Here is a 21,754-nt window from a genome sequence, read left to right on the forward strand (position 1 = left end):
TTGTCCTGGATTCTGTTAGATTTTGAACTTCGATAAAACAAACTTCTCGTGATTTTTGAATAGATTATTGTGTCCGGCATCATTTCATTGTTGAAAACATTTTCATATTATTGATATATTTCTACCAGATATCAAGCCCCCGTTTCTCATCAAGCCACCTGTACGATCACTGCACGTTATGACTGTGCGGGGTCGTGAAATGAAAAGGATTCATGTCAGTTATGGGAGTGTCACCAGCGGGGAATTTGACAAAGACCCTTTTCCACGAAATGACTGATGCTGCGAATGATCCTCGTTACAAATGCTACCCATCAACTGTCCCAGAATCTTAGTGCCTGCACAAACCAACTCATATTGCTCTTTTTCTGAGGAGAGGTGCTGTCCCATCTATTCTCGCTACCACCCTCCCCATACAACACACACACACACACACACACACACACACACACACACACACACACACACACACACACACACACACACACACACACAGTCATCTGCCCGTCTCCAGCACTGACAACAGCACTGTCTGACTTTTACTTTGGTTTCATGCAAGCTACTTTTGTTTTCTTATATCTCACCCACCGGACTTTTTGTCTCATTTACATCACATTCCTCTGAGCACGTCGAGGAGAAAACACAAAATAGATCGATGATGTAGTAGTTGAAAGGAAAAGGTTGAAAGAACATGAAGAGGCGGGGGAAGAAGCGGAGCTGCAGCAGGGCACCCCCCACACACACATACTGGAAATTCACTGTCCTCACTTCTTCATGTCTGGCTTTCTGCCTCCTCTCATAAATTTAGGAAGGAAGTCTCTCTATAAGTTTCAACTTTCATTTTAAAAGCAGTTGTGCATTGTGAAGAGAATCATAATTTTTTTTTTTTTTTTTTTTTTTAATATGTCTCTACGTCAAAGGGAAACTATATTTAGGTTTTCAGATGAAATCAGATCTTAATCTTCCCTTGAACTCCAACAGAAGCCCCAAAATGTAAAATCTTGTCACCTTTACTGATACTCTCACCTAATTTCATTTCGTTCACAAGCTATAGAGGAAACCACAAATGAAAACCAATGTGCATTTTTGGTCAGTGAGAAAAAAAAAAAACGTTCTTTTTCTGTTTCTACATGCAAATCTGTTTCCACGTGGGCCAACTGAAGCCCTGTTCACTGTGTTTAACTGTCATATGTGGGATATGCATGAGAGGCCGACAGAAAGACAGCTGATATGATCTTCTAACATTTTGAGCTCTCTATGCCGTCATTCGGTCTTGGTCTGCGTGTTCTCATTGTGACATCCTGAGGGGGAAATTCAGACAAACCGCAGAGATGATTTCTTATTCTTTAAAAGATATATATTTCATTTTCATACACAGACATCTGTTTTAGACCAACAGCATTTGTTTTAAAACAGTATTACACAATTAATATCTACAAAGAGCAACAACATTTGTATTTCATTCCTGCTCTTTTACTGTGAAATACTAACACATTTTACCCTGATCAAAACCCCAGCATCTAAATTTAGCAGGTTTAAAGGAAGTGTGGGTGAGCGTCAGCTATGGAAAGACCGACACTGGTTATGATTCAATTCTACAAACTACTTTAAATATACGCACGTCTCAGTTTTTTGTTTATTGGAAATATTAATCCCCGTCTAATGATTCTGTGAAAATATTCAATACATAAATGCTTGCATATTTCCCCCTCAATTTCTATCTAAGGTTGTTTGAGGATTTGTCAATAACTCTCAATGTATTATATTTATATCATGTACATAATAGATTGGTAGATGTAACTTAAGAGGAATCTGTTGTCTCCCCAACAAAAGCTTCACCCTGATGTGAAACTCTAAAAACTAACTTGAACTATTCAGAGCAATTCAAATCCGGGGACTCAGATGGCCCGTCATGGACACCGCACCAACGATTCATGGATCAAAATTTGGTTGACTCGAATTCATCCCATCGGCTTGCTGGAAACTCCAATGATTACCAATCGTCGATTTAAAAACTGAGCGCATCACGTTCTTCTTAGAAATGGCCTCGCATTCAAAAGATCCCACGATGGCAGCGACACAGTCAAATCTAAAAGCTCTCGCGCAGTTAGAATGATGCAGGGATTAACCTGCTGGGTTTATAGACTCAAATCTCTCACTTCGTGTTAACGTCCAGTTTTCATACAGTTCACATCACAATTTAGAGCCGCCTCACCTGTAAACATTGGGCTTTAAATTAGATTTGAAAAGATAAGAAACTTGTTTAACTGCAGTAAATAATTCAAAATGTACGATAATTAATATGTACAACAACGTGCTGGCACATTTGGGTGACAAATGTAGAACTAATATAAAAAAAAAAAAAAAAAAGGGATGTGGTTCTGTCACTTTGATATGATGGAAATGAGTTGTCACGGCAACATTTCAACTTCTAATCATTTGATCTAATTTGGGTGTATTTGTCCAAAGCAAATACAGCTTGTTAATTCATTTAGTCTGTTTGTGAGGTCTTTTTTCTTTTACCTGTCAACAACCATCACAGTGTTTTCATCAATCAAATTAAATGTGAAGATTGAGCGACTGGCATTAGCTTGACCTCCTCTATTAGAAATGTATAGATTCAACAGGATCAAATGTTTTGCATCGCCATGTATTTTAAAATACACATGTAATAAATGTGTGGTAAATTTGGCAGAAATGTACATGTATTTTTTTGTTTTATGTTTTGTCATGTGTGTCATTACTTTCGCTAGTTTTTGTCCAGAAAATGTGTTTATAAACTGGTTTCATTAGCTCTGTGTTCTGTACCCATTTGAAGTAATAAAATGACATGCTAAAAATGAAGGAACTTTAGCGAGACTAATGTGTATAGTCTTAATTCAGATGCTTTCCTGCACACAACTGGCTACACATTAAAACATGACAAAATATGTTTCTAAAACATTATTTCAGTCCATTTCTAATTCTGTAAATTTGTGGTCCGTATGAAGTAGTCTCAGATTTCCATTCTGTTATTTCTTTTCGTCACTTTGTAGGAGCTGTCCAAACTGACTATAAAATAAACATTAATAATGGGAGTTGTTTTTTTTTCCTTTTGCTGTCAATCAGTGAACAAACATGAGCTGATTAGAGAAAAGAAAATGTAATGTTTTAATCAAATTATCATATCACCTGCTTTCTGTTTAAATTCATACAGTTTGAATTAGCTTTAAAGTGACTGATCTTCAGAAAATCTACTTAAAAGTGACGATTTTTCAGAAAAAGACATATTTCAGTCGAAATCAAATGTTTAACATGTAAAAATATAGTCGGCCACAACGTCCTTCTGATCATGTAAAAAACAAAGGCCCTCAAAAATACAAAAAAAAAAAAAAATCAAAAATAAACACCAAATGTAGACATCCATCCGTTAACACAGAGAAAGACGACCGTCCACACTCACATCTACACCTACAGCCCATTTAGAATCACTGATCAACCTAACAGGTATGTCTTTGGATGGTGGAGCACCTGGAGTAAACTCAGACATGTTTATAGGACTTTATGTCCTTTAAAATCCACAAAGAGTTATGTGACAGCGCAACACAGTGACCACTGCACCACTGTGCACATCAAGGAAGAAAACAATACTGAGATTACTTCAGCGTTTACCAAATGAACAACACCGCCATCTACTGGAGAAGGTCAAGAATTGCATCATCGGCGTGGCTTAGATCACAGAAGAGCAGTCAGATGTCATCAAAGAAAACACTCACAAAAGAGTTTACTGATGATCAGCATTTTAACGTTGCTGTCTTACTTTCAACAAATCTCATTAGAGGACCAAAAACTGGACCTCCGTTGTTGTCAGAAAACTAATAATTTGAAACACAAGTCCTGCTGCCACAAATACTTACAGTGCACCAAATGTGTGTCTCACTATAGTCCACAACAAATGCAATATTTACCCCTTCATGAGGAACAATTCTTGAACTCTGGCAACCAGATGCATTTCTTAAAGAAAGAAATTGATATAGTTGTGGCCAGTTCATGACTTTAGAAGAAGGGCTTCGGGCTAAGAGCAAAAGACCGCCTGGTTTTAGGTGCATTTCAAAATGCTGTAATGTCACATACAGCACAGTAGGGGGGCAAAATCTGTTATACTGTTTAATGTTAACAACATTTTAAAGCATTACAAAAAAAAAACCACAAGACTTTCTGATATGTAAAATGAAGACATGATATTTAAAGTTCTGAACTACTTCTACAGGTCAGAAATCAAATGTAAGTATATTAGTCACCATGGTAACTACTTTGTACGCGGGGGAAGATTTCCTTCCTTTGAAGCAGCGTTCGGAGGACGCTGAGGTGGATTCGATTGACTCATCAAAGACTTGGGTAAGGAAATCAAATTGAAGCCATTGCTCACCTGTCATAAACGTGGGTGTGCCTAAGGTTACGGAACATTGTTTACTACGTGTCATAGTGATAATCATTAAATCAGAACTAAGAGAAATTGTCAGGAGTCAGATTTGTCACTTTCAGCAAAGTAGTCTGCGTCAAATCCCAGCTTGAGCGAAGGTTTCTAAGTGGACAGTGCATGGCACTCTAAAAGTGAGCACACCATCAGAAGATCAATGCATCAAGCTTTGTTCACTAAACGATATAAAAGCAACTTCACAGATACAGAATTTTTGAAGTAAACAATGAAAGACTTCAAACTGCAAAAGGAGTCTGTGAAGTATTGATCTCAAGGAAGAAACAATACTGAGATTGTACAAGTGGTGCTGACCGTGTATAAAGTCAACTCAACGTACGTCAGTGAAAGGACAGCTGGGACACATTCCCTTCATGGTGCCACCTTACTTTCTGAAAGTATGAAATTAGTTGAACAAGTGAGGGAGTAAGGTGACAAATTACAAGACCACAGATCACATCACCGCTACAGATTTTTTTTTTTTTTTGACATCACTAGCTTTCAGGTTGAAGAACTGTAATGTCAATTTTGTGTAAGTCTTTATTCACGTTACCTTTTTATGCCCCTAAGATTAATTATTACACAGAGCAGGTCATAAAGCTGTTTAATGACAGTGGAAATGACATTTCACTGGCTGATAAATAATATGTTGGAAACAAATGCTTCTGATGTTTTCAAAAATGGTTATAGGAAGGAGCGTTTTGCAATCCAACACAGGAAAGAGAGAAAGAGAGAGAGAGAGAGAGAGATTGTTATAACAGCCAGTAGCCACTCCCTATTGCTTTATCTGCTGCTTCATTTCTTACACATACAAGACAAATAAAGGAGGTAAGAGACATCATTTATAAATTAGCATTCAGATGATGTGAACCTGCTTTTTAATTCTGACTCTAAAAGAAATATTTGAAATCCTGTTTCCTAAACTTCTTGGTCACTGTAGATTCTGGAAAACCTTTCAAAGCTTTTAATCACTAATATGAGTAATTTCAGCACATGTTAGCGCTGCTGTTCTGAGTAGGACCAGAGGAGGAGTGTTCATTAGCACAGGAATGTTTGCATGCAGCTGCACAGCAACAGGCCTGGTCTGGATGTACAGTACATTCAGGTGTGACTAAAGAACAGATTCCTTTCTCTCTACTCATTACTGTTAATACAATAGAAAAAAATACTGTGTGTTTATATGTGTGTGTGCTTTTATTCAGCACTTTATGAGGACAATAATTCAATCTCAGTCCTATTGTTTGGGGACTGGAAGCCGATTGTTGCATGCTTAACCGTTAGACTTTCCAGGGTCTCCAGAAAAAGAGAGAGGACACAGATTGCAGTGCTACACTCACTGTGATGCATTGAACCGACAGTACGTGTTTTCTTTTGTTGTTAACTGACAGAACAAATGCAGGGGAGGAAGTCTGCGTTGTGCAGTCGGTGTGGTCATCATCTTGTCTACGTTTTAGGCAATCGACTTGTGAAATCCATATTTGGATGCAATCCTGCGTGTTACACATTTTCCGTCTTTGTCAATGGCTAAACGCATTGTTTTAGTTTCACAACGTGAGATATGTCTGGATGAATGTGAAGTCGATGTGCTCATTTCCAGCTTAAACCACCTCCATGGCAGACATGAACGGAACACACGCAACCAACCAGCTTCAAGCTACCTTCAGCTCCTCATGGCAGGCCCAGGCTACGAGGGGAATCCAAATCACAGCTACTCTGCTCATCTTCCTGGTGAGAAGTCCTCTGTGGCTGCGGTGCGACAGATATTACACACTCGCGTTGGATTTAGGGCTGGAAACAGACAATGCATCTGCATCTTCTGTTCATTATTGGGTTGAAGCTTAGTTTAGGGCCACTGATTGACTCTGTCAGGTTGAGCTTTTGAAAATGTTCGCATGTACATCATTATCGTTACAATACATTTTACTTGATAAGTACAGAGGTTAGCAAAGCATTTAAAAGTGTACTTAATGTACTGTTTCTATTTTAGAGGTATAGTTTGACAGTTTGGGAAATACACTTATTTGCATTTTTTTTTTTTCCGCGAGTTAAATGAATCTTCTGTGCAGTAAATGTGTCGCTACAACCAGCAGCTGCTTCGCCTTGCTCAGCACAAAGACTAGAAACAGAAAGAAGCCAGCCTGCCTCTGTCCAAAGGTACCAAAATCCAGCTGAGCTCACTAATTATACCTTTATTTACTGGATCCCTTCTTTGACAGAGGTGTATGTGTGAGAGCATTTCTTGGCTGGGAGCAGTGATTCCCAGCAGACTGGCCAAGAAGTGGAAGTATAACATGTTAATTAGTGAGTGCAGGTGGGTGTTTGTTTTTACCTCTGGAAGGTGCCGAGCTGCTGCTTTAAATTCTGTCCCCTTGAAGCTGATTGTTGGCTGGTTCTCTTGGTATCTCAAGGTGGGCGTACCTCTGAATGGTCTGGTGGTTTGGACACTTGGAATTCGGAGTCATCGCCACCTGGTGCACAGAGGCCGTGGTGAGGAGACTCGTGCCGCCACTAGTTTCCGGGTCTACGTCCTGAACCTGGCCCTGGCTGACCTGGTGCTGCTCCTGCGGATCCCGCTCATGCTGGGCTACATCATTTGCAACTACAGCTGGCCGTTTGGCCCCGTCTTCTGCAACCTGATCATGTTCCTGCGAGGTCTGGGCCTGTACGCCTCTTCGTTCCTCCTCTGCGCTGTGGCTCTGGAGCGATGCTTGTGCCTGCTGAGGCCTTTGTGGGCTCGACATCGACGGCCGTCCTGGGCTGTTCCTCTGGCCTGTGGCATCTTATGGCTGATGGCCACCACCCTGTCTGTCCCCTACCTCCACTTCGCTGTCCTGGAGGAAAGGAATGGGACCAACCAGTGCCTGGAGAGTGGCGAGTTTAACGTGGGTATGTTTGTTACAGAAACTGTAGCCGGTTTCATATTGCCCATGCTGGTGTTCTTGGGAAGTAACCTTGCAGTTTTACTCACCGTTAAACAAACATTGCCCCCAACACCCACCTCCTCCTCCTCCTCTTCCCCTTCAATTGCCCGCAGGATGACCAGGATGTACCACGTGCTCTTCTTCACCATGCTCCTCTTCCTCACCTGCTGGGTGCCCTATTTTGTTTGTCGGTTCCTGCTGGCCCTCGCCTATGAACAGAAAGCACTTTATAAATCAGCACTTTATGGAAAGTACATATCTCTGTTCCTGGTGTACACCAAGTGTGCTCTCAACCCGGTGCTGTACGTGTTTGCTGCCAGAGGCTTGGGCCGTGCTATCAAAAATTCAGTTGTCTCCACTATTGAACGACTTTTCAACGACGACTCCAATGAGTCCATACGAAGGAAGTCGCTCAAGAACTCGCAGATGTAGCAGAGAGGCCAAGATTGTTTTGATGTTTTTAAAGTTTAACTCAACATTACTGCTACATCTGGTTGTTTTCTCCATTTGTACAAACTGCCCCCTCCTAACCTAAATGTGAAGTGTAATTTACAGACAAGGTAAAGGGGTTGAGTTACTGTAAAGCACTTTATGCCATTATTTTTACAAATGGGTGTGAAAAGCCCAGAAAACAAAATGTTATATTTTCTATTTGCAGACATGTGATCCTGGTGACTGATTTGACCATACAATTACAGTGATCTTAACTGAGCCTTGGTTTGACTGCCCAAAAACAAGTAATTTAAAGGCAGGACTCCAGTGATTGTTCTGGAGGACCATAAGTGCAAAAGGAATAACACAAATCATCAAACCGTGATGCAGGCTGGGCTTCTGCTGACAGCGGCTTCTGTTTGGGCATGCTGTAGGCAGGGTGATAATTGGTCATAAAAAATGAATTCATGAATCGTCTTGTCTATTGGTTTGTAGGTAGGGAACGCTGTCATGGTAAAACCAATGCAGCAAAATTGACAGCATCATTGTGATTCCTGGCTCCAGGGCAACCTGCGCCACATGGATTCCTCCAAGATAACACATTAAGCTTGCAAGCACCGTCTCAGTAAAGCCCAGGTCCCAGTCAGGAAATAATACTGTTGAATGCATGCTCAGGATTTTCCAGATGAAAAAGCAGAACTCTCCTCTACCTAATAACTCACAGAATGAACCGTATGTCTGCAGGCTGCCAACATGATGAGTAAATAGGTTGAAGGATGTTGTTCTCATTGTAATTGTACCGCATTAATGACTCAAAAGATCGTGTCAATGTTGTTTATCATACTTGGTCTTTGATTGAAATCCATCACCTACAAAATCACAACACACTTTACTCTCGATATGTTTGAGACATGTATTTCCCTTCTGTTTATACTTGTGTACACGATGTAGAATTTCAATTATTCACAATGAACAGTTTGTTTTTATTTGCATGTATATTATGTTTAAACAAATTGTATGGACTCACACAATAAAAGTTGGATATATGCGCTTTCTCTACAACAGAACATGAATGAATCCACAGTGAAACAGTTCATTTTTATGTGACTGGAAGCTCTTAAAGGCTTAAAGACTGTTAATACCGGATTCCTGCCTTGTACACATGAATCAACCACAAAAGCCACAACACAAATAAATATTGCCCCAACTCCGAACAATACGTCACTGTGAACACTTGCAAACGTCTTCCAGTCAATTTCCTTTTCATAAATATAATTTTGAGCACGTGTAAAAAGAGATTTGGCTAAGTTCCCTCTGAACTGGGAGCACCACTGTTTGATATGAAACCAGGGTTGAAGAGTTGATCGGCATGTTTGTGTGCCTGTAGAAGCAGCACCTGGGCGTCCTGGACCGCCTCGGATTTCTGCAGGATTTGTCCCAGTTTGCGGGCAGCGGTGTCAGCATCTTTATCCGGTACAATCTCTCTCAACCGAGCCTGAGGGGAACAAGAAGTCGAATCATTCTCTGGAACTAAAATAAAAACAAAACTTTGCCCTGTGGTTGACAAGATTGGGTCAGACAACTGAGAACCCACATGTCATGGTCTCTGCACATTTCATAAGATGGATTTCGGGTTTTTTTCCCCCCACAATGTTGCAAAAACGTTGCAACACATGTTGAACATGTTTTCGTGTTACACGGGAGAGGAAGTGTCTCCTCAGACATTGTCACATCTTATTCATAAAATACTGAGGGAAAAAAATGTATGTCTTCAATCGTGAAAACATCCATTATGCAAGAGAGAAATTAAGCTGATGTTATTATGAAAGTAGGTTTTGTTCATCACCCACGCTCACCTCTAATGTTGGGGCCTCTTTCTGTGGAGGGAGGGGTGGGAGGTCGAGCATTGCTTGTTCAGTTAGCTGTAAAATCTGTGAGCACAGGAAGAAAGGCTCTGTGTGAGCATAATTTTATCTTTCTACATCTAGTAGTTGAGTTCAACAAAAAACTGCATATTTCTGCTTCCATAGAATCACTGACAACTGACATTTCCTGTATTTACTGCTCAGACTTATTTTCTCTAGAATACAATTTCAGATTTCAGAACAGTCACGTCAGCCACATTTCACAGTATTGTTCAATCGAATCAGCAAGACATATCGAAACTTATGTCACGCAGCCTGATATTTTAGTGGAAAAATGCAGTGCAGTTCTGTTTCTGGGTCACCTCAATCCTGACATCTACAGTAACAAAATGACCCAAAGACACTTTTAACAGAGGTAAAAAATACATTTAAAAAACCCCCAGTGGTTTCTTTGTGGACATCTACAGTATCTATGTCTACGTAGCAGCGTCTGTCAGATAAAGGGAACTTGCGGCTGATGTCCACATTTTAAGTCTGCATCAGTAATTAGATGCAGACACGACAAATTGACATTTAATTCCACCACGAAAAAATTCTTAGAAATGAAGAAATGCATTTATACCTTCTTTACATGAATTAACATCAGTCATAGAGCTACATAATGAATGTGGGACAATGATGAAAAATAACATCTATTATTTTTGGATGCTTCTGTGAGGGTTTAGCACCTGCTTAGCTTTCTCTTCCTCTTCCTCCACCTGGTCTCTCAGCCTTTTGCAAGAGTGCTCTAAGGACACAGTCTGCTCCTCCATCTTCTCCAGAGCGCTGACCACAGCCTTCAAGTCCTCCTAGAAACACAAAAGCACAAAAATATATAATGCAACACACCCACAGACAGCATTTTCTTGAATACGTTTTTAAAACATATGTAACTGCATATTATGCTGCCATGTTATTCATTGCACTTAGTGCTGATTCAGCACTCAATGTAATGTAAAGATATTAACAACATATTAAACTTTGAGCAGCTGAATTCCCCTCTTTAGACTACAGTTTCTTACCTCCAGGGCGCTGAGAGTCTTCTTTCCGACCATTGACTTCTTTGTTTCGTCCTGGTGGCGGTTAAATGAATGCTTCAAATCTTTGTTTTTCGTCACTGGAACTTTGAGCTGTGCACATTGAGCACAGAAGCTAAAGAAAAATGTGGAAAATATTATAAATAAGAAAAAAATAAATCCTCACAATCAAATAATTTTTTTTGTAATATCTGAAATAATGATGTCTGAGTCCATAAAAAAAAAAAAAAATTGACAGACGATTAGGACTAATCATTTGTGAGCCCTGCAGCGCAAACACATTTAGTCCAGCTCATGACAAGGTGATGCAGTTCAAACAAACAATCGGCAATAAATAAAATACTGGACACTGATTATACCTATTTTTACGGAGCAGATAAGTACAACATTTTCCACATCCTTGATCCTTTTCTGCAAAGAAACAAACCACATCACACAACTTAACATGTTCCTAATCATTAAATGTGTCACCGGACAGGTTACTAAATACAAAACTCTTATCAATAAGGTTTTTATTTAGATTATAATTTCAGATCTATTGCTCACCTGTTTTTCATTATGTTCAGATGCTCCTGGCTCTCTTTCTTCTCTGCTCCTCTCAAAGCAAGAGTTGCTCTGCAAACACAAGACAGTCTTCAAACCTTACAATATTATACATAGCTTTAAGTCTCCCAGTTTTGTTAACAGGAAAACTCCATAACAAGCTTAGATGTGTCCCAACGCAACTGTAAATCAACACGGTTTAACTCACAGAATAGATAAGTCCATTATGTTCTCCAGAGCAATGATGGAGGACCTCGGCATCAGCTTCCAGTTGTCCTTTGCTCGGACTTTCTTTGGGACAGAGGATGAGTCGCCGTCAGCTGTGAAGAACAGGAGCAGCACAAGAGAACACAAAGTAAGGACGCGTAGAGTTTGAAGCATGTTATCTCAATAAGATTGGAAGAAAGAGAAACGGAGGCTTTCCTAACCTGTCCTCTTCTGTGCTGGCTTTGGGCGGTTCTTGTCACCAAGCTCCTGGTCCTAATCACATGATCGAGCGTTTGTAGGTTAACCATGACAAGAGTAGTGGGAACAACAGCTGGACCGGTCGCCTTATCTCACCTGATTCGCCGTTGCCTCTCGTTTCTTATTTGGCTTTTTCTTCTCGTTAGGTGTTTTTGATGGGGCCCCGTCAGGACCTCGTGCAGGCTTCATGACTCACACTCAACACGAACCAAAGGTAACGTTGTTGTAGCTAGCAGTGCGGCTAAGCTAACGCAAATAAGCCAAAGCGAAGACGAAGCAGCGACAAACGGGAGATCCCTCGGTGTAAAAGTGAAGACATAAAACAACTTCGGCAAGCTTAAGACGCAGATGTTATACGCGTAAAAGCGCCTAAAACCGAAAACTCGACCGGTTGTTGAAAGCGCGATGTGTGTTTTCGCGCGTCTGTTTTCGAACGGTTCGGGGCACAATGCGCATGCGCAAAAATGAAGCAATATATTCGCAGAGTAGTGTCTGTCAGGCATTTATAGCCTTCGCCAAATTGGCCAAAATGGCACAATAACAACTCTAATTAAATGTATAATATATTTTTTTAAGTATTGGCAAACAGACTTACTTTCCATTTAAAGAAAAATGGAGCCAGATGTCAGCAAAAGCTTGGACATGAAGCAACCTGTGAAACCTTACGCAGGGTTGCATTAGCAGCACTCTCTGAAGCCATTTTAGGAAAGGGAGTGATTTTTGTAAATACATGCATTTAGTTTTATTATTTTCTAATAAATACTTACCATGTGCCTTTCTGAAAACAAGAAACATGATTCTCTGGAATTTATATATATTAAAAGCTTCTGACAGCAGCAAAATCAAGCAAAGTGCTATAGGTACCAAATTGGTAGTAATTGAAACAAAAATATTTACATTTATGAATACATTCTTAATTTTAAGGTAATGGCCAGACACCAGTTGGACATTTCACATTACAGAAGTATTTAACTTCTAATCTAACACATCACTTGTGTCTTGAAGACTTGTTTTCCATTCAAAGTATGACGTAACTTACTATAAAGAGTGTGCATACTGAATAAATGTTGTTTTTATTTGTTACTATTACAATTAAAGCTATAGAGATTTGCCTTTCACTACTTTCACATTTTATTTGCTGCTGATTTAACCAAATAACTATCTAATTCAATAGATACTCAATAACTTAAGCCACAATGTGAAACTGAAATACACAATGGAATTTATTGGTTTTATTACACAGAAATAAGACAAAAACACCCCTTTAACGAAATGTCAAATTCACAAACATGTTTGCATAAAAACGAATATGAAAAAAGATTTCCAGATATAATTGAACTCCTTGCTGCATCTTCAATGGTGTGGTCTTTATGATGTCACAGTTTGACACTGTATTCATTTTTCTGTCCCTCAGAGCTGTCATACCCTTCCTGGAAAGTGAAATTTGCCTGAGAAGCGTCCGTGGTTGCGCAGGTCGAACGGGCTGAGCACCCTCCTGATCCCCATCATGTTTCCCCGCGCGATCTGCTTAAAGGTCCAGGGATTCTGGTTGTTCTGCTCCATATCAGCCTGCTTCTGCTGAAAGACTGCTAGGCTTTCTCTGCTCATCACCTGAAATAAAGACATAACAATAATACAACAAAAAAAAAACAGGATTAAAAAAACATATAAAAGTGCAGTAATGTCAAAATAATGACAATCAAAGGGGATTTAAAAAAAAAAAAAAAAAAAAAAAAAAAAAGCCATCTCTCTTATAGAGTGACCTGGAGTTCCATAGGGTTCTGTCTTTGGTTCACTTTCCTTTATTTTATACATATAATCTGCTCTCAGTTCATCAGGTATACCTGACAACAGCCCTACAGTCAGTCCTACCTTCATGGAGATTAAAATGCTCTTCTTTTTTTTTTTTTCCAGAGGTGTTTACGAGCTAACCGAGTGTAACTCATTTACACACTTATGCTATGTTGTAATCGTCGCTGACAAACCTCAGCCCTCAAAATATATTTTTTGAAAAAAAAAAAACGTGATTTGTTTTTACATGTACTGCAAACAGCAAAGTGTACACTCCATCTGTGCTCTCACCTTAGCAGGGAATGGCAGCTTCTTCGCCACCTCAATCAGGACATTCTCCACCTCCCCGAGCTCCACCTTGCCTCCCACCTCCAATATAAATCGTCCATAACGGATCGGCGTCAAATAGTGGTCGATGGCCCCTTTGCCCCCGCCCATTCGCTGACCCAGGCCTTTACGCGTGACGGGCTTATACGGGGCATTGATGCGCCACCGCGCATACATTGTGCGGGAATCTATCTTGCGGTTGATGGTGAGACGCATCATCTCTATATGACCCCAATGGAGGTAGCCGCCTCCCATGGCCTGACAGAGGAGACAGAGGAAGAGGGAAGTCACTTTAAATGTTATACTCTGACTAAGCACTTGGCAGTGGAGAGTTAGAACATGAGTATAAAGGAGAAAGCCGGGTGGAGAGGGAGTCATCTTTTATTTTGCATAACTGTAAATTCTGCTGTGTAACTCTGTATTGAAAATAAACATTTTGTATATCCTGTAAGGACTGTGAAATAAATGGATTTATGTGTCTACTATTACAGTTTCACAAGGTTTAATATGAAATAAAACCTAATAAAACTGCAGGTAATATTATCTTCACAGACTTCAAAGCTTCACTGCTGTCACAGCAGCGTCCGCAGAGAATAAGTTCACTCACCACGATAGCGTACTGTCCGGAAGTGAAGGCATTAGCTCCCGTGGCTGGGCCTTGGATGTCCCGCAGCTTCTTCATCTCTTTCTTGGCCTTTTTGTAGTTAGGCACCTTGTTCATAAACTTCAGTTTGGGTTTCTCCAGCAGCACCACATCTTCAGAGGTAAAAACAAGCATGAGGAATTTGGAACAAGATAAACATATCAAGCAAACATGTTAATTCAAACATAGAATCAAAGAATCCAAAGTCCAAACAGTGTGTTTTTCATCACGCCGTCTCCTCTACTGCATACATACATACGTTATGTCTTGTATCAAATAACATACAAATAACAATTGCAGAAATTGGTCAACAAGTCACAGATAACCGACAAGAAGATGAATGATTACCACTGTAGTCTGGAGGGATTTCATACGTCTTCAGCCCAGCAGCGAGGACTTTCAAGTGGCTGTGCAAAGGACCTGTGGAAAAACAGCAGGTGGCACATCATGACATGATGTTTGTCCAAACTCAGCCTTATACAGACCTATCATATATCTACCAGAGTTGTGCTCAGCTTAAATTTGAGAGTTACCGTGTGATTTTCTGTAACTAAGAATCAAAACAGGTCCTGGATGAATCTTAATTGCGTGTACTTTTAGGCTTAGTTATATTTTCAGTCTTAGTTTCTTCCTTTCCTCGTCTGAGACTGATCCTCTTATGCCTCCACGTTGAAAAATTGTTTGTTTGTGGCCAGTGGCCAGATGTCAGAAATAGAAATCAGTGTACTTGTCTTGCTGTCATCTTGTCGCCACTGTATTTCTGTGCATCACTTTTTAAACCAGTGTTTAGCTTGTATTGTGGTCTTAATATTCAATACTGTACCACAGTGATGTGTTTATTTGTGGCTTGTTGGTAATTTTTTTTTAATGAGTTAACTCATAATATATCATAACGCCATGTATACTGCTCAGATTATTCCTTTTAAAGTAGCCTATTGCTCTGCATATTTTCAGTGTTTATTTGTTTTAATTTGATATTCATTATTGGTTTCGCTACGTTATATTGGTGCATGGATAAATAAATAATAAATAAATGCTTCTGTCTCCTCGTCTCCTGAAGTTAGTGTCACAATAACATTAGCTAGCTTGTATTACCTGGTTGGTGACCGCAGGCTCTACAGATCCCCGTCAGTCCGCCGACAGCCGCCTTGATGAGGGACATCATGATGTTCAACTTAAAGTGGGGACAATAAACAATTAGTTATGACGTTAACTAATTAAATTGTTATGAACACCACGCTTTAACCAAGGTCGCTGCCATCACTGCACTACTTCCGCCAGAAGAACTACTTCCTGTACGGGCGTTTTTCAAAATAAAAGCGTAATCTCTGCAAACCCATGACATGACACTGCAATATATCAGAGCCCGAGCCCGTGCGAAAACCATATTGTTATTCAAGCGATTATTAATATTCTCCGTAAACAACTACATTTTTGTCGGTTTTATTATACTCGAAAACTCCTGTACAAAAAAAAAGGTACAATGCACCATTACGTCAACTCAACAGGGAGTCCACCATTTTGAATTTAGTCGCCATTTTTGCCGATTCACACGTGTTGTACTTAAGTAAACTCCTCCTGCAGATTTTGTTAGACCGACTTGAAATTTAGTCGGTGCACTCTTAACATGTTCGGAATTAAAATGTATCAAAAGAATTTGTTTTCGTCGATCTGTGTGTCCATGGTGTGGCGGCCAAAAAGTGAGCCCAAGTCATACTATAGCATGTCGTCCAAAATGTGATGGGAAAAGTCGTAAAATACAGCAGATTTAAAAAAAAAAAAAAAAAAAAAACATATTTAGATCGTTTTTGGTACTTTAACCCAGGAAAATATCTTCTTATAGACACCACAAAAGTGTACAATATGGGACCTTGAAATACATTGTATCTAAACAAAGTATGAATCAAAGTAAAATATGGTATGTCGTCCAAAAAGTGACCCAAAAATGACTTTTGGGTCACTTTTTGCTATAGTATTACATTTTTTTCATTACATCACAACAAAGGGGGGGAATTAAACCCCTGATCTTGTAGCTGAGAGGCAATCACACAAACCACTACACCACCAATCCTAGCTCATCTAAAGGTAAGCAACACAGGTCTGGTGTTGTATTTGCAGTCATACCATACCAAAGGTCAACAACAATACAAAACTCATAAAAATCCCCCAAAAGAGTCTTTTTTTTTTTCATATTTCAGACAACATTTTAGCGAAATAGAGTACAGTATCTTCTAAAGTTACAGTGTCTCGGTGTGAAACTCTTTGACGGTGACAGTCGTTTTCCTGCTGAGCAACAGCAGAATGACAGAAACACAGAGCAGGAATTTGGTACTAATATGACTGTAACTTTGGAAGATACCCAAAGTACCCAGTGTTTCTAATTCAGACTGCTAACATCTTTGTTTGAGCTTTGTTACACATAAATGATGAGCATGGATTTTGTCCCCCATCACTTCAACTGAACTTACATTAGCAATGGATCTCCTCACAGCCAGTATTGCTGTACATCAGAGTTCCTTGTGTTCGCTGTGTTGTGTAAATGGATGTCAGGCTCCTGGAGAGGTGGCTGGAGGACCACAGTGAGGCCACATATCCTGACAGTGACCTGGTCCATCCAGCCCAGAGAGCCCAGGCCTACATGGCCCCCTTCTTCCCTCCCTCTACGTACCAACAACTACTACTGGGGCAGGGACACCCAGAGTCTGGGTTACAGCTACATGGAGCACAGTCTCCATCGCTCTGACGCCAGGAACAGACACTCTACAAGTAGAGATGGTTGTAAAACCAATTTAAGAACTCTCATACCTGCATGAAACATGCTGGATATAAATAAGGTATCTCTATCATTAGGGTTAGCAGTGGAATCAGCCAGAAGAGTCCAGTGGCAGTGGCCTGTTCTGGGTGTCTTCAGTGTTGTAATGCTCTGTGGAAGTGTTGCAGCAGCTATCAAATGCAAAGGTAAAAATCACTATTAATTAGGAGCTAATACATTTTAAGAAAGTTTATGATATCACATACATTGTGAGAGGTATAAATTTGTCTTTACTTAGAAAAAATACAAAGACAAGACACAGAGACAGAGGAGAAACAATTAGAGGTGAGCCATCACTTTTTTAGTTGTATGTCTATTTGTGGTTACACACAGAGGTGGAGACTAAACCAACCTGGAAAACTAATTTCACCTTATTACCTCTGACTTACCTTTGTCTGTGAATGCAGTTTGACTGCAGATCCATGTTGCCGAATGTGCGGCTCGTTCACAAGATGCGGCACTCGGGCCTTCATCAGAGAGCAGAAGAGACGGCATTGATTCATGCGTAAATACACCTGTAGACTGAGGTGCAGAGTATTTGTAAGGCTGAAGGGTGTTTGATGGACCCAGAAGTGATGAGGTTGTTGTCGTAGAATCCAAAGCTGAACTAAACCTTATGACACTATTTGTTTGTACATTAAGTTGCTGAATTTTGAGGCACACCAAGCTAAAACTGATGCAGTCTAAAAAAAAATAGCCCCATAATAAACCATATCTTCGTGAAGGATTATAACTTTACTGGTTTTGATTCAATCATTGGAGTTGGTGATTAGTGGTGCCATTAAATTATATCTTGTAATAGTGAAGCCTGGCCCATCTGATACTGGGCAAGACGTCAACCCTTCATCCTCACATTCACACTTTAAGTAAATTTACAGTCACCACGGAGAACATGCAAACTCTACACAAAAAGTACACCCGGCCAGCAGGTTCGGACCCAAAACCTTCCTGCTGTGAGGCGACAGTGCTGCAGAATAAACAGAACTTACAGTGAGACATACATAAAAACTTTGTGGGGCAAATTTTATTACAACAGCAGAGCATGACATTATATAAATAAATAAAGGAAAATAAACATATTTATAAAAGTCTGAAACTGAGATACATGAGCATGATGACAGTTGCTTGGTGGCTGAAAGTCAAAGCCAGTTCTTGTTACTTTATCCGTCAGTAGCGGTCGACGCCACTCTGCCACACAGTGACCACGATGGTTCTAAATCCCATGGTAGAGGAGATCAAATTTGGGAATATTCTGAGGATCTATCGGACTCTGGACAATCATTTTCCCCCGCATGGCTCCTCTGTAGATCACCTCAATCAGATCCATGAAGTCTTGCTTGGTCTTGAAGCTGCCAATAAATTTGGTGTGATCTGGGGAGCTGAAAGACAAGAAATGATCAGCAATTATCAGCTGCATGAAGTCACCCTGACTCTGTTTTAACAAGGTGCACATGGGTTTGTGTTGATATGCATCTTCAAAGATCAAGGACCGGATCAGGAGGGTTGCGGGTTAAAGAGCAAATTCTAAAAGCACTTTTTAAGCAAATATGCTGGAGGTGGACATTTAAAACTGCTTTGTCAGTTTTTAGACGACATCATTAATCAATTATTTGTAGAGGTGAAACAGTTAATAATCGATTTTTCCATCAACAGAACATAAATTGACAACAAATATTTTCTACAATCACTTAAGTCCTGCTTTCATCTTTACAGTAGCAGTAAATTAAATATTAGGACGTTTTTGGACTCTTTTATTGAGAGAGTCGATTAATAAATTCGGTTTATTTTTTTAAATGAAAATCCCCATTTTCAGCTCTGTTTGGAGGAATTTTGCCCCGGAAATTCAGTAACCTTTGTTCACTCACCCATAATCCACCTTCATGTGCTGCCCGTTGAAAAAGAAAACAGTGGAGGGGATGTAGCTGATGTCGAAGTATCTTGTGTAGATGTGAGCTTTATCCACATCAACTATGTAGATGGACGCCATGTTACTCAAGTCATGGGCAGTTTTTGACAGCTACGAGAAGACAGAGATGACAAATAAGAAAAGGCAACAATAAAAGAGAGTCAGTGTCCTGTTTGGTTATTTCTATTAACGCTTACAATCTCATCAAGCTGCAGACAAACTGAGTCTTCATCTCGGCCAAACCTCAGAACTAAAACTTTTTCTGCGACGCCTTTGATAACTTCATCTATGTCTTTTTTGCAAGTTAATTTGGGCAAAAACAAACTCATTGTCGAGGCTAATAAGTTATCTTCCCCACCAGGAGGAAGGTACGTCTTCACCACTGTACGACATCATAAAATCCCCGACTGGAAACTACATGTAAAAAAATAAATTAAAAAAAAAAACAAGTCTTAATTTATACTGATACTTTACAGACAATAAACTCAACTTACATGTTTACAGTTTGGAACATGTTGTTATGTTCTGCTTGATAAACATTTAAGGCCAGACAATGAATGCCATTTGTGTGGCTTTTCACTACGACACATTATAGTGTGACACCGTGTAACAACGTGACCTTCCATCGATATACAACGTCGACACGTGTGATCACAACTCGGAGACTGTGTAGGACTCTTTATAAGATGCCGATGTACCTGCTACTGTTTTTTATAAAACTGGAAAATCGGAAGAACCGCGTAGGTCTTCAGTTCCGTTCCCGTTGATTCTTCCAGTTGTGACAGCGTTTCCTTATTGTGGTATTTTTTTTTTGAAGCAGTTGCAGTTTAAAATAATTTATGGCGATGTTACGGCTCTTCGCGACCCAAAGTTGTAATGTACTCTGGAAATGCAGTCATTTTGTTGCATCCTGTGTTACCAAGAGGCACGTCAGCTGTTTTCTGCCGGTCACCAGGGTTGGTAATCACCGGGTATCCATACTTGCCGTCCACTTCAGCACACGGAGCCCTGCGGGGAAAGACGCCCTTCAAATAAACACTGACAAATCCGAGGAAGTGGAGACATTGGATCTGGACAGATGGAAGTCTGTGATGAGATCACAAGCTGCGTTTGAAGAGAAACAAGTCAGTGATGAAGCGGAAGGAAGTGGTGATGATGAAAAACTAAAAGAACCAGCAGGTGATTTACTGGACGCTCCTTCACTGGGGGCAACTCGGGATCTGGTTGTGATGTGGCGGCAAGCTGGGAAGTTTGTACCTCAGGAGATGACCGATGAAGAGGTTGAGACGCTGGCAAAGCTCACCACCAAGTCCTCCAGTAAAAAGTACCTGAAGTACCTGGCTACCAAGGAGGGCCACAAACTGGCCCGCAAGGAGAAGCAGCAGCAGAAGAGGGCTGAAAGGAAAGTGTCACTGATGGAGAGTGCAGAGGAGGGGGATGATCAGAAAGAAGGCCACTATAAAAACACACTGTTCCTCAAGTTTTGGGGCCGCTCTCTGGACAAGCTGCTGGGCTGGAGGAGCACCCAGGCCATGATATTCGGACAGCCGCTGGTGTTTGACATGAGCTACGAATCCAACATGTCCAGGCGGGAGTTAGAGAACACAGTGTCCCAGCTGATGGAGGTGGAAGGGTGGAACCGGCGCGCCACCGACCCCTATCACCTCCACTTCTGCAATCTGCAGCCGGATGGGCCCTACAAGCAGGAGCTGCTCAAACGCTACGGCGCAGAGACCTGGGAGCACCTGCTCATCACCAGCACCAACCGACAGCACATAGACCTGTTCCCCCGGGAACAGCTCGTATACCTCACTGCAGACTCCCCTAATGTTCTCCGCACCTTCGACCACTCCAAGGTCTACATCATCGGAGCCCTGGTGGACCGGTCGATCCAGTCGGGGCTGTCGTTGGCCAACGCCAAGCGTCTGAAGCTGGCCACAGCTCGTTTACCCCTGGATGAGCATCTCTACTGGGAGACGGGAGCCAAAAATCTGACTCTGGACCAGATGATCCGCATCATGCTCACTCTCAAGGACACGAGCAACTGGGAGGAGGCATTCGAGTTCGTGCCCAAGAGGAAGCACGATGGCTTCCACAAACAGCAGACACAGAGAGAGGTTAGCAGAAGCAGAGGTGTCACAGACTCTAGACCAAGAGAGGCTGGCGGCAGGCCGCTGAGGTCGGGGGAAAGAACCGACGGGAGGACATTTAAAAGCAGGGACCAAAGTCTTTACAAGACCCATAAAGAATCTGGGTTCACTGGGAGAGACAGGGTGGCTGGACTGACCGGTGACAGAGAAAACACACCAGCTGCAACCAAAGTACGGATGTCATTTAAAAGCAACATCGAAGCAAGAAAAAGTCCAGGAAAAAAGATGTGGTGGAAAGATGAGTGAAGTCACACATGACTTTGGTTAATAAGGACACAGGTTAAGTAGGACTGTGAGGAAATGTCAAAAACGGAGACAAATTTTTAATAAAATGTTGTAACATTCCCTTTTTTTTTTTTGTCTCAATGCA

The 21,754-nt window shown here is 40.8% G+C and overlaps 5 protein-coding genes across 5 annotated transcripts; 2 read left to right on the forward strand and 3 right to left on the reverse strand.

The window, feature by feature from the left end:
- Positions 1-6,054: 6,054 nt before the first annotated feature.
- Positions 6,055-8,563, forward strand: LOC138620393 (C5a anaphylatoxin chemotactic receptor 1). Its single transcript, XM_069697565.1, has 2 exons — positions 6,055-6,181; positions 6,862-8,563. The coding sequence occupies exons 1-2, from the start codon at positions 6,065-6,067 to the stop codon at positions 7,804-7,806; spliced, it is 1,062 nt and encodes a 353-aa protein (XP_069553666.1). The 5' UTR covers positions 6,055-6,064; the 3' UTR covers positions 7,807-8,563.
- A 34-nt stretch (positions 8,564-8,597) lies between these two features.
- On the reverse strand, positions 8,598-12,179 carry cenpq (centromere protein Q). The gene is made up of 8 exons (XM_069697579.1): positions 11,852-12,179; positions 11,719-11,770; positions 11,499-11,610; positions 11,294-11,362; positions 10,733-10,862; positions 10,400-10,519; positions 9,663-9,737; positions 8,598-9,301 (listed from the first exon to the last, which is right to left on the reverse strand). The coding sequence occupies exons 1-8, from the start codon at positions 11,942-11,944 to the stop codon at positions 9,110-9,112; spliced, it is 843 nt and encodes a 280-aa protein (XP_069553680.1). The 5' UTR covers positions 11,945-12,179; the 3' UTR covers positions 8,598-9,109.
- Positions 12,180-12,960: 781 nt separating this feature from the next.
- Positions 12,961-15,719, reverse strand: mrpl16 (mitochondrial ribosomal protein L16). The gene is made up of 5 exons (XM_069697759.1): positions 15,612-15,719; positions 14,865-14,936; positions 14,481-14,629; positions 13,838-14,131; positions 12,961-13,366 (listed from the first exon to the last, which is right to left on the reverse strand). Exons 1-5 carry the CDS (start codon positions 15,679-15,681, stop codon positions 13,175-13,177), a joined length of 777 nt encoding a protein of 258 aa, XP_069553860.1. The 5' UTR covers positions 15,682-15,719; the 3' UTR covers positions 12,961-13,174.
- A 2,611-nt stretch (positions 15,720-18,330) lies between these two features.
- Positions 18,331-19,605, reverse strand: txnl4b (thioredoxin-like 4B). The gene is made up of 3 exons (XM_069697580.1): positions 19,432-19,605; positions 19,194-19,345; positions 18,331-18,707 (listed from the first exon to the last, which is right to left on the reverse strand). Exons 1-3 carry the CDS (start codon positions 19,561-19,563, stop codon positions 18,542-18,544), a joined length of 450 nt encoding a protein of 149 aa, XP_069553681.1. The 5' UTR covers positions 19,564-19,605; the 3' UTR covers positions 18,331-18,541.
- Positions 19,606-19,846: 241 nt separating this feature from the next.
- On the forward strand, positions 19,847-21,729 carry trmt10c (tRNA methyltransferase 10C, mitochondrial RNase P subunit). Its single transcript, XM_069697754.1, has one exon. It carries the CDS (start codon positions 20,074-20,076, stop codon positions 21,628-21,630), a length of 1,557 nt encoding a protein of 518 aa, XP_069553855.1. The 5' UTR covers positions 19,847-20,073; the 3' UTR covers positions 21,631-21,729.
- The last annotated feature ends 25 nt before the right edge of the window (positions 21,730-21,754 follow it).

This window comes from Brachyistius frenatus, unplaced genomic scaffold, assembly GCF_029030835.1.
Source record: "Brachyistius frenatus isolate BFR_SWC_R1_liver_20210118 unplaced genomic scaffold, ASM2903083v1 Contig_24, whole genome shotgun sequence".
In the NCBI taxonomy this organism is placed as follows: Eukaryota; Metazoa; Chordata; class Actinopteri; family Embiotocidae; genus Brachyistius; species Brachyistius frenatus.